The 11,989-nt window shown below is 54.2% G+C and overlaps 2 protein-coding genes across 2 annotated transcripts; one reads left to right on the top strand and one right to left on the bottom strand.

Annotated features, from left to right (window-relative positions):
* Nucleotides 1–1,111: 1,111 nt before the first annotated feature.
* Nucleotides 1,112–4,981, top strand: BCS1L (BCS1 homolog, ubiquinol-cytochrome c reductase complex chaperone; the record flags this gene model as incomplete). Its single annotated transcript, XM_079539291.1, has 7 exons — nucleotides 1,112–1,431; nucleotides 1,903–2,042; nucleotides 2,156–2,350; nucleotides 3,043–3,106; nucleotides 3,429–3,598; nucleotides 4,012–4,129; nucleotides 4,729–4,981. 7 exons carry the CDS (start codon nucleotides 1,112–1,114, stop codon nucleotides 4,979–4,981), a joined length of 1,260 nt encoding a protein of 419 aa, XP_079395417.1.
* Nucleotides 4,982–7,958: 2,977 nt separating this feature from the next.
* RNF25 (ring finger protein 25) lies at nucleotides 7,959–11,862 on the bottom strand (the record flags this gene model as incomplete). Its single annotated transcript, XM_079539183.1, has 10 exons — nucleotides 7,959–8,684; nucleotides 8,816–8,950; nucleotides 9,679–9,768; nucleotides 10,109–10,249; nucleotides 10,421–10,492; nucleotides 10,622–10,691; nucleotides 11,345–11,412; nucleotides 11,502–11,604; nucleotides 11,673–11,747; nucleotides 11,825–11,862. 10 exons carry the CDS (start codon nucleotides 11,860–11,862, stop codon nucleotides 7,959–7,961), a joined length of 1,518 nt encoding a protein of 505 aa, XP_079395309.1.
* Between the last annotated feature and the right edge of the window lie 127 nt (nucleotides 11,863–11,989).

The following is an 11,989-nucleotide window of genomic DNA, read 5'->3' on the forward strand; positions in this document are numbered from 1 at the left end:
TGAACCACGGGCCTCAGCACCACCTGTCCCCGTGCCCTGACACAGGAGCCTCACATAGGGCCGGCAGCCGGCCGGGACACCTCATCCGCAGCCCAGGAGCAACGCGGGGGCTCGGGCCTAGCCCCGATCCCGTGCCCCAGTGCCCCCCAGTACGGCCCAGCTGCAGCCCCCATTGTCCCCATTCCCACCTGCAGGTCCGGCCCAGCGCATCTCGATGGTTCCCGCAGCACAGAGCTCCACTCCCGGCGCTCCCTACGGCCTCCTCCTCTTCCCCGACCCCGTTCGGCGGGTGAGTGCCGGGAGCCGCCGGAAACGGAAGTGCGGGAGGAACCATAGAGAGCGGCGCGGCGCCGGGGAGGGCGGCGCGGAGGTGAGGGTGAGCGGGTTGGGGCTGTCCCGGCGTGGGGGCGGCGTGCGGTGGGGACAGGGTGAGGCCGGGCCCTCTGGGTACGGGTAGGCGTGGGGCTGTACGGGTGGGCAGCGCGCTGACCCTGCGACCGGGCGGGACCTGGCGTGGGATGAGGGTCTCGCCTCAGTGCCCGACTGGAGGCCTTTATCCCGTGGCAGAGGGTGAGCTTGGAGGTCTGCGACTGAGAGTCTGCGCAGAGGAGAGAGGAGGGGGAATACACTGGTGGTCTTCAAACCCGCCAGCAGCTGAGCAAGGGGAGCCCTGGGGTTGGGGCCTCAGCCCCCCTGCTTTGTGGCACACAGAGCAGCAGAGCAGTGCTCCCCTTGGAGTCAGGGCATGTTGATGCTGCTGCCTCGGGCCTGTGCCAGCTGCCAGCAGCAAAGAATGTGCTCTGAGCTCAGTCTGGGGACACACGAGTTTTTCCAAGCAGTAAATCCCCGATACTTGCAGTGCATGGGGACTTACAATGATTTAAACAACAAAATGGTGTAAAATGTGAGGCTTCTTGTGGCAGAAGATGCAACGGATGCTTTGAGAAGAGGCCATGGTAAAGGCCAGGCATCTGCAGGCTACCCACCTTGCCCTCTGCTGCTGTAGTACTTTGCTCCATCGTTCAGGCCTTCCTCACTCTCTTCTCTGCCCACACAGGTTGGTTGATGGAACGTGGAGATGCTGTGGAAAGGAGCACATTAACCTCCCACAATGCCGTTTTCTGACTTTGTTGTGGCACTGAAGGACAACCCCTACTTTGGGGCTGGGTTTGGCCTTGTTGGGGTGGGCACAGCTATGGCACTGGCTCGGAAAGGAGCTCAGTTTGGGCTGGTGGCTTTCAGGCGCCACTATATGATCACTTTGGAGGTGCCCAGCAAGGATAAGAGCTACCAGTGGCTGCTGAACTGGATCTCGCACCATGCCAAGCGCACACAGCACCTGAGCGTTGAGACCTCGTACCTGCAGCACGAGAGTGGGCGCGTCAGCACCAAGTTTGACTTTGTCCCCAGCCCTGGAAACCATTTCATCTGGTAAGGAAGATCAGAGGGAGAGGGAAAAGCAGTCCATGGGGTTGCCCTCATTTTGGCAAAGGAAGTCCAGTTTGGAGGGCCCCTAGTGGCAGAGACTTCTACCTCCTTCTTGTGTCTGAATTAGGATAGGGGATTGGAAGTAGCTTAGGGAATTTGCACCAATCTGAAATTGCTTTTTCACCTGAGGTGACCCCAGGCTATGCCCTCTGTTTGGGTGCAGACAAATGGAAATGGACCCAAGATTTATCCCACCCTACTGTGCCTAGCCAGTGTTGGACATGCTAGCTCTTAGTTCCTCTTGCTGAGCCCTACCATGCCTGCGTTGGGCACAGAGAGCAGCACCATCCCTGATTGATCTGGCTGAGAGGTGAAAGGCAGAGGCTGAAACTTGTGCTTGGTTATGTGCTGGTGTGAGCTGTGGCTTGTGGCTGGAGGTGGGCTCCATCCCTCAACCTTGTCCTCTCGTTCCAGGTATCAGAGGAAGTGGATTCGCATCGAGCGAAACCGGGAGAGGCAGATGATTGACCTGAACACAGGAACTGCCTGGGAGTCTGTCACCTTCACGGCACTGGGCACCAACCGGGAGATCTTCTTCAACATCCTCCAGGAAGGTCTGTAGGCAGCTGTGTGGGATTGTACTGGGAACGGCCCCTTCCTGGAGGCACCTGGGGCATCATAAGAGAGCCTTTTCCCTGCCAGCCATCCCCTCTGCCTCTTTCTGCAGCCCGGGAGTTGGCTCTGCAACAGCAGGAGGGGAGGACAATCATGTACACAGCCATCGGAACGGAGTGGCGGCAGTTTGGATTCCCACGCCGCCGCCGGCCTCTGAGCTCCGTGGTGCTGGAGAAAGGTGTGTCAGAGAGGCTGGTTGAGGACGTGAAGGAGTTCATCGACAACCCGAAGTGGTACATCGAGAGAGGCAAGGCTCCTGTGTGGTGTCCTCTGTTTGCCCAATGCAGCACCTTACCCCTGTCCACAGATAGCCCAGCTGTGCCATGCGAAGTCCCTTGTGTGTCTGAGCCCCTCAGCCTGGGCACAGAGCAATGCTCTCATCCCAACTGTGACCATGCTGTATCCACTCATCTTCAGCTTTGCTCCTGTCTTAACAAAGAGCCCTTAATATAGCCAAGCACAGGGGAGAAAGGAAGGGACGAGCACAACCGGGGACCAAGCAGAGGCTGCTGCTTATATCCATCCCTGCAGCTTCTCAGCACGCTGCTGCTGTGCCTGCTGCAGCCCTGCTTCATAGCAGTTTCCAGCCTTCTGTTCATCAGCCTGATCTCTTTGTGAGCTACTCCCCACATACACTCAGCTCTCTGGCATCCTGCCATATATAGGGTTTAGATAGATTGCTGGGAGTAGGTTCTTCCTGCTCAGGTTCTGCAGTCTACAATCCTGGGAACCACAATAAGTCATGGAGTTCATTGCTCCTGCAGTGCTGCTGTGGGTAGAATTTGAATGCCAGTTCTCTATACAGCTGCAGAGAGTTTTTGTCCTGCTGCTTGCCTTCCTCTGGTACATCCTCCGTTCATGCTTGGCACAGCCCCCTGGCTCTGAGGGAGAGGGCTCAGAGTAACACAGCTGGTTCCTAAAAGGACACTGTCTTCCTAGGGATCCCATACAGAAGAGGCTACCTGCTATATGGTCCTCCTGGCTGTGGAAAAAGCAGCTTCATGTGAGTATTGCTAGCTGGGTGACAGCAATTTTCCTGCCAGCTGTCTGCTCTGATGTGCAGCAGTCCCTGATGAGAAGATGTAGATGGGCTTGGGTTTTAAATGCAGCAATGAAGGAGTGGACTATGTCAGTGTTATAGGTCAGAGTGACAGCTCTGTGTGCAGGCTGGTGTGGCAGTAGGGCTCACATCTACTGTCCTTGCCTGATCCCCCCTGGGGAGGTCTGCTACTGGACAGGGAGAGCCCGTTCTTCAGCTTCCCCTGCCTTCCTCTGCTCCAGACTTTCTTCCTGTGATTCACTGCTGTGGTTTGTGTCCTTCCCAGTACAGCCCTGGCCGGGGAGCTGCAACACAGTATCTGCCTGCTGAGCCTCAGTGACCGCAGCCTCTCTGATGACCGACTCAATTACCTCCTGAGTGTGGCACCACAGCAGAGCATCATCCTTCTGGAGGATGTGGATGCTGCCTTCATCAGTCGGGACCTCGCTGCTGAGAGTAAGTGGTGATCAGTTCCTGGGCCAGGCATTGGGATATTTGCTGGCTTGGTGCTGGTGGGCAGCTCTCAGAGGTCTCATGACCCAAGCTGGAGCTCACCCTGTTTTGGCTTGGCCGTATGAAGGGAGCATTGGGCCCATAATTCCAGAGGTATCTCAGGCAAAAACACTTGTTTGAAAATCTGGCTGTTTTCAGCATAAGGTGATCTACCCCTTCATTTTCCTTTTGGGTTCACAGGGGTGCTGCCAGGCAGGGATGGTGAATGGGCTGCCAACCAGGATGAGGCAGAGGGTCAGCCTAGAGGGATGGAGGGAGCAGAAAGCTTGGCTTATGCCTCAGGTTATAAGCAGGTAGCCCTCAAGACTGCCAGGTGAGTGGCAGATGGATACAATCTCAGACATCTCTATCCACAGACCCTGCTATGTACCAAGGCATGGGGCGCCTGACCTTCAGCGGCCTCCTCAACGCCCTGGATGGCGTGGCCTCCACAGAGGCCAGGATTGTCTTCATGACCACCAACTATGTGGACAGGTCAGAGCTGCACTCTGGGAAGAAGCGGGAAGGGGCTGTCCTGATCCTTCCTCAGGATGCAAACCCCTCATCAGAGCAACCCCTTGCTGGGGCCTCTTCCTTGCTGCTCAAATCGTATTGTGCTGGATACTTCGTTCAGGAGAGGTGCCAGCCTCCCGCCTGCAGGAATCTGTGGATTTTAGGGTTGTGGCTGTGCTGAGTGAGAAGCTGGTTCCATGCAATGCATTCAGTCACTAGGCAGTGGCCTGGGCTCACGGCAGATATCTGCTCAGTAAGCCAGCATATGTACCTTGTGGACAGTGCTGTGGTAGGCTTTGCTTGCTCTAGATTGAGCTAGCCTAGATCACTGTTCAGACAGCATTCCTGGGATACAGATGAGCAGAACTGACAACTTGTCACCCTCAGGAGCCTACCATTCCCTTCTTTCTGTTGGGTTGATTTCCTCCCATGACTGTAGGAGCAAACCTTTTCCCTACCTTTACCACAGTGCACAGATAGGATAGGATGCTGGCTGTGCTAGCATGGAGGGGTGCTTCTGCCAGACCCCTCTTGCAAAGGCACCGTGATCAGGTTGTGAAGGCACGCTTATGTCTCGACAGGCTGGACCCAGCCCTGGTGCGGCCTGGACGTGTGGACCTGAAGCAGTACGTGGGCCACTGCTCCCGAGGGCAGCTGGTCCGCATGTTCCAGCGCTTCTATCCTGAGCAGCCCCCAGCTGCAGCTGAGCAGTTTGCTGAGCAGGCGCTGGCAGTCTCCGAACAGATCAGCGCTGCCCAGGTGCAGGGCCACTTCATGCTCTACAAGACAGATCCTGGGGGAGCCATTGAAAACGTACACTCCATCCTGCCGTGACCTAAGGTGAGCTCTGCCTTGCCATGCTGTGAGGCCTGGAGATAACTGGGACAAGGACTTGGACCATCCTGGGGATACTGTGGAGCTGCCCAGGTCTCTACCTCACCAAGGCCTTGTCTTTTTGTTAAAATGTATGGAGTCAGAGCTTCCAACTCTGCAGCAGAGTGAGGGGATCGGCTCTTGCTGCTCCCTAGGAGTAGAACAGAAGTCCTCTGCTACTATACAGACCCTGCTCACTGCCCTTGTGCTGGGATTCAGAAGCTGCCAAGACTTCCAGATGTGAAAGTGTAATTTATCAACCCCTTCCTTGTGGGCTGATACTCCAAAACAGAATTTTGCAGAGGCAGGACATTGGGGTGATGCACTGCTAAGGAGAGCTGATGGTCTTTGAAAAGAGAGCAGTTTTCATTGATCTGTGAACAACCTTGTAAGGTAAAGTGCACAACATGGCTCTTTGCCCTCCAGTCCCCTTGTTTTTGTATGCATGCTTACGAGTGTTGGTTTTGTTCCTCTGCCTGTTATTTGTCCCACCACCCACCTGCTAGAGCCCTTCTGACCTCGATAGATGGGAGCAGCATTGCTCCAGACACTTCTCAGGGTTGCTGAGGCCTGGGTCCCTGTTCTAGAGGGATCTTGGCTTGTCTCCAAGGTGCAGTTCCTGGTAGAATGTAGAAAGGCGCTGGAAGGAGAGACTGAGCTGAAGGATCAGTACGGTCTCTGGCACTTCAGGTCCTCCTGGATTCTCTGGGAGATAATTCAGTAACCCCTTTGAGAAGGGAATTTGCTTACCCTGTACTGCTGGTTTATTTCCTCTCTTCCTGTTTGTGGCAGGGCTGCCATCAGCTTGGTGCTGCTGCGTGCTTATGTTTTAAAGCTGATCAAAATTTGTGCCTCTGAAAAGGGAGCAGGGGAGGGAGTGGTGTGGTCAGCAGTGCAGCCAGGCCAGGCTGGTGTGAAGAACAGAAGTCCTCTGCTAACAGCCCTGAAAATGCAACTGGGGAGGGGAGGCCTGATCCAGGCAGGTTCTGTGCTCCATCACCAGCACCACCAACCCAAGTCCCCAAGTCCCCCCCTCCACTACCACCACGAGAGCACAGGAAGAAACTTGTGTCACTTTACTTGCTTTTAATAGTGTTAATGTTACAGCCACCATCAGTGCCTTTCTGCCAGCGTGAGCACCATTGCCAGTGTAGCCTCACAACAGCCCTGTGAGGTAGGTCAGTAACAGCACAGCCCCATCTTGGGAGTAGGCATGTAAGTAAATGCCAAGTTAGAAGCCTCAGGGCATGGTGCAGGCTCCATTTCTCCCTCATTCTAAATCCCCATCCTGGACAAACTTTTAGAGAAAGGAGCTGGACATCTGCTGCTTTGAAGTTACTCAGACACAGAGCAGGGAAGGCATACCACAGCCTTGCTCTTCCCCAGAACACCCCACCGTCCTCTTCAAGTCAGAATTAAGTGCTGTCTTGACAGCCTGTACCTGCTGTTGCCAGGATGTTTTCTAAAAGAATTTATGTTTAGCCCAAATTCATTTCCACACACGAGTACAGAATTTCCTCTGCTCCAGGCTAACAGCGAGTCAGAAAGGTGAGAGCCCTTAATCCCTTCTCCCTGGCACAAAAAAAAAAAAAAAAACAAAAAACCCTCCCTTCTAACAAGCATAGTGTTTGACTGAATTACTGAAAACCCTGCTCACTTTAATTTCTGTGGCTGAATTCCTATGCTCCAACCGTGGCACAGTAGCTTTCCCAACAAGGAGAAAGAAAAATTTGACTCACGGCAGGATGCCAAAGAGCTTGGCAATTGGAACATGGTGATTTTTGTTCTTCTAAAAGCACAATGAGCAAAAGGAAGATGATAGTTATCTGTGTGAGAAGAGGGGTTTGTTATGGGCCCACAAAGCACAAACAAGCGTGAAGAAATCAGTATGGTCTAGGTGAGCCAGACAGCTCACACTGACAAAGCAGGGAGCTAGCATCCTGCTATCCAGGAGACTTCCCCTGCATGTACGGCATAGGAGAGAAGGGAGTTATACCACAGATCAACACTTTGCTCCAAACAGCTAAGAATAGGAGTGGGAGGGCAAAGAAAACAAAAGGAACAGGCTCCAGAGAAGACCCAACAAATTAATTTAATAGCAGCCTCCCACTTCAGAAATTTGGGATTCCTGTCATATCTCTGCAGCAGGACATGGTTTGAATCTGAAACAGCAGCAGAAGGAACTGCAAAAAAGCAGCTGACGGACGAGGCAGAAGCTCCAGCTAAATTCAAGCTTCCATGGGGAGCAGGAGCCAGTACCAGGCCTCAGTCTCTGGCTAGTCCTGACCTGCTAAAGCATTGGCTTAAACTTAATTTAGCTCAGGCTGGGGCTGGGAAGAATCATGTTATACAAAGGACTTGCCTGGCCAAGCCTATGAGTTGAGCAGCAGTCTGCACCACAGAATAAACAGTCATCTTTAAGGAGCAGGGACAGCAGCTGAGAAGGTGCTCAAAGAACACTAAAGGATGCAGCAAGATGAGCTGCAGGTTGCTGCCCTGGCACAGCCTCATTGCCTAGTGCCAACATGGCTCTGTAGGGATGCTCAGTTCCAGAGAAGGTCCTGAACAGCTTTGGCTGCTGTAGCACCATGTCAAGCCAATTCCAATTCTTTCTGTAGGTATGTATGCTCAAGAAAACAGACGATAGATGCATGCTGGTCCCAGGTCAAGCCCTCCTCTACCCCCTGCATCCTTCAGGACCAAGGCTGCTATGACTTGTCAAAAGTCAGTTTCTCCAGTGGTGGTGACAGCCAATTGCTCACACCAGGCAGCCTGATGCTTCACGCTACGTGAACCGTGGAGAGCTCACCTGTCCCAAGCTGTGCCAACTGCCTCCTCTCTCCCAAGTTGTATGGTGACTCCTTGCTACTGCTCTACCACAGTCTTTGCCATTCTTGTTATTAACAGCCTCTCCCAGCCCAGCCCCTTACCCCTCCTGCTAGGAACTGCTCTCCTTCTCCACAAAATGGGCTTCTCGACATCCACTGGGCCTGAACATCCCTCGCCCTCTTGGTGCTCTGTGGTAGGAGCCACGATCTTGCACTCTGGACCTTTCCCACCTCCTGCAATCCCAGGGCCTGTGGTGGCCTTGCCAGCCAGAAGCTGCTCTGTGCTCGCCGCGGTTGAACGCCAGGTTCTCCTTCTCCCTGCTTTGGGCTTCAGCACCTTGCTCCGGGGTCCATCTTTCCATGCTATGGTGTTCCTCTTTCAAGTCCACTGTGCCCGCTACTGGTGAAGGATCTTCAGGGAACAGCTCCTTTCTTTCAGCCAAGGCAGCTGCCTTGCTTCTGCTGTGAGGCTTTGGAAATTCCTGACAGTGCCTCCCACCAGGTCTTCTCTCTGGTCTCTGACCAAAGCTTCTGGGCACCCTGGAGCCATGGGACAGATGACAGGCTTCCCCTGCTGCTTCCTGCGAGCTGCTGCAGGACTGCCTGCCCTGGCCTCTTGGGCCTGACCTCTCCCCTCTATGCCTCTCCCTCTTGCACTGAGGTTCCTTGGGCACAGCAGGCCTCTCTGGCTGCCCAGGCTCTGCCCTGCTCTCTGGAGCCCTGGTTGGCTCCAGAGCTGAGGCCCGGCAGGGTGTCTGAGGTGCATCCGCATCGCTAGCACTCACCAGCAGCTCAGAGGAAGCAGCTGCCTGGCCTGGATCAACAGTAGCTGGAGGCTGAAAGAAAGAAGCCAGTGGTTAAGAAAGGGACAGGACAGTCCCAAAGCAGATGACAGTGTTTGGCCCTCAAGTCCAGGGACCTCCTTGCTGGTGTGGAGCTCAGTGGCTCTCTGCCCCCAGTGCCATACCGCCTGCAGGCTGATGAAGTAACGGTTCTTCTCTGCTTCGGGGTCAATGATGCCCCCTTTCTCTTGCTGTTTCTTGAAAATTAAGCGCAGTTCTTCTTGGTGCTGCAGCATCTTGGCATCTGGCCTGTATGGCTCCTGAGTGGCAGACAGCAAGAGGGGTTAAGGGCTCTATCTATATGGGCAGTCAGTTAGCAACAGCATGAGCAACTCCCCAAACCCTCATATGATCACACAGCACCCAAGTAAACTGTCTGCAACACTGGACCCACTGAGCCTACAGATTACGTGTAGTTCCCTGTCTCTGTATAGGTACATGTCACTGCAGACCCACCGTTTCCTGCATTGCCTGTCTGAGGACCTCCTGCTTTGGAGTAAGATGCAGAGCAATTAAAAATCAAGAACCACATAAGCTGGAGTCACTCACTTGAAACTGATAACATCTCAGTGGGTACAGGGACATATTTAAGGAAAGCTACAGTTATTCTCTTAGAGCAGACAGAACACAGAGGTTCCTTTCAGGCACTCTGCCTGATGGCAGAATTGTTTCTCTCCCCCACCACGTCTGCTTGCTTTGGAGAGCAAGCCAACAACACTACATATCCTCACTGCCTCCCCATGCAACAGCTACATATCTTTTGCTTCCCTCTGCCCTTATCACATCTGAAGGTGGGCCCCTTTTCTATGGCAGAAGGAATGGTCCCCTCAGAATTAGAGCACAAGATGGAATTTGTACATTTGTGTGTTTTCCTAGAGTAAATGGCAGAGCACGTTAATCAGCTGCAGCTGGTTCATGCATTAAAATGTCCCAGTTAAAGCTACCCAGAGAGTGGGCACAGCCAGACAGATGAATCCACATCTCTTACCAGTGGGTGCTGTGGTGGTGGCGCTGCCTTCAGGGCACAGAGGTCATAAACCAAGGTTTCCCGGCAGACAGGGCACTGCACGCCGACTTTCTGCAGGGAGGTGAGAGGTGAAACCCTAGGCAACAACCCAGCCCATGCACATCCACAGAATCCCCAGGCTGGAAGTGAAACAAACAGGGCAGCCTTCTTCAACTAACCACAGGCACTTTTTTGCTAAGGCAGGGAGGCCCACGGGGATTCCAGTTTGTAATTATGGTTGGAAGGGGCTCGTGGGGCTCACTTGGTCCAATCTTCATTGATTCTCTCAGCGCAGGCGCAGTGCTAACCATACTGCACACGGCTGCTGAGTCAGGATGGCCTTTGTTCCACATCCCACAGGGAGTGACAGAGAACTCAAGACGGCTTGTGCAGGGAATCAAAAGCCCAATACCTGTTTGGGGGAAGGTGCCAGGTGCTGTTCTCTCTCCTCCTGCTGTGTGAGAATCTCCTCTTCCATGTGCTGGGCATAGCGGGCCAGGCAGTGGGAGTGGAAGTAGTGGTAGCACTGGGTCTTTGTGAAGGCTTCCCTCTCCTGTGGATGAGAAAAGGGATTTAAAGAGTGTTCCCAGCACCTACCTGAGGTGAGTTTTCACTCCCATGTCAGCAGGGATGTTATTGATGGCAAAACCACATAGCTTCTTCCACTGGGCTTCATCTGATTCACTTCTCAGCCACCTTGAATGGCTTGAATACACATTCCTACCTGGAATCCATAGAGGCAGATCACACACTGGCCATGAGGAATATTGTTGTCAGTGAGAATCTCCTTCCCCTTCTGTCAAAGCAGAAAAGCAAGCATTTTTCTCACTGGTCTCCACATGGGCCCAGACTCAGGGCTCTCCTACCTCAAAGGGAGTCAAAGAACAGTGTGCATCTGTCTGCCTCCCTTCTCCCCAGCTCTCACCTCAATCAGCTCATATAGCACCTCTGTCCCCAGCCTGGCTTCAGCAACATTTCTGAGGGTCTGCAAAATCCTACAGCAAAGTAGCACAAATACTTAACACAAACTTTGCCACACCTTTTCACTCTTCCACATGCCTGTCTCCCCACCATAATAACGAAAGAAATGAAAAGAACATCATCCACCAGGGTTTGCCTGTAGTGAGATACAGATGGGCACAAATGCAAGCACATATTCCCATGCTGTCCCAAGCTCCTTGAGAACAAGTGTGAAGGAAATGGTTGTCCTCAGAGAAATTGCAAGAGTGAGCTTGCAAACTGTTTCAATTTGAGCTCACCCAGTACTCTTCAACTTTAGCAAATCTAAGGCTTTGTTGATCTGGTGGGACCAACTTTAATGCTGTGTTGCTGACTGGTATTTGGATCTCTGCTGCACCAAGGACAGGAGCACAGAGGCAGCAGCAGGCTGCCTGAACACTGCAACTCAGTTCAGTCTTGTCTCTGTCAAAGCTGGACTGACATCTCTGAAGGCCTGGCAGTTACATTTCAGGTGGACCACAAAGGAACAAACCATTCCTCAGCAAACTCAGCATCAGGGCTGACATAAGATTTAACTCAAGGTGCTTTGAGAGCTGTACGTATGTGTTAAGAGAACAGAGGGCCCTGAAGGCACTGAGAGAAGGCTCTTAAGCACTGTTAACATCACCGCTCCCCTATTGGCACTCACTTTTGGATTTGCTCATCTGACAGTCCCCGCGGGTTGCTGATGGAGATGTCTGGAGCCTCATTGGGATACTAGAAAACAAAACAAACCAACAAAACCCAAAACGCACCAAGGAAAGCAGAGATAGGGGCCACAAGGCCCAGCGGGGACAGGAGCCTACCTGGGGGGACACGGCGAGCACCAGCGTGCAGCGCACGAACTGTGAGTCCTGGTCCTGGGCCGTGGCGGGGTGCAGGGTGATGCTCACCTCCCAGGGCTCGGACCTGCAGGCGGGCGGAGGTAAGGCGCGGCCGGAGAGCGGGGCCCGGAGGCCGCGGGGCCCGGTACGTACCTCGCGCGGCCCCGCACCACCCGCAGCTCCTCCAGGTAGATGGACTCCAGCACCTCCACCTCGGACGGCAGCGCCCTGCGAAGCACCGATCGGTCAGGCGGCCCCAGGCGCCGGCCCCGGGGAAAGGCGGGACGGGAACGGGCTGCCATTACCAGTCCGCCGCCTCCACCTCCTCGCCGGCCGCCGCCATCTTGCCGCCCGGCCCGGAAGCGGAAGTGCGGCGGCCTCGGCCGTTGCTAGGCGACACGGCGGCGCGGCCTGACGCGGCGGGCTCGACCTCGGGCCGGGTTTTACTGCGGCCCCGCGGCCTTAAATTG

The sequence above is a fragment of the Tetrao urogallus genome, assembly GCF_951394365.1.
Source record: "Tetrao urogallus genome assembly, chromosome: 8".
Classification (NCBI taxonomy): Eukaryota; Metazoa; Chordata; class Aves; order Galliformes; family Phasianidae; genus Tetrao; species Tetrao urogallus.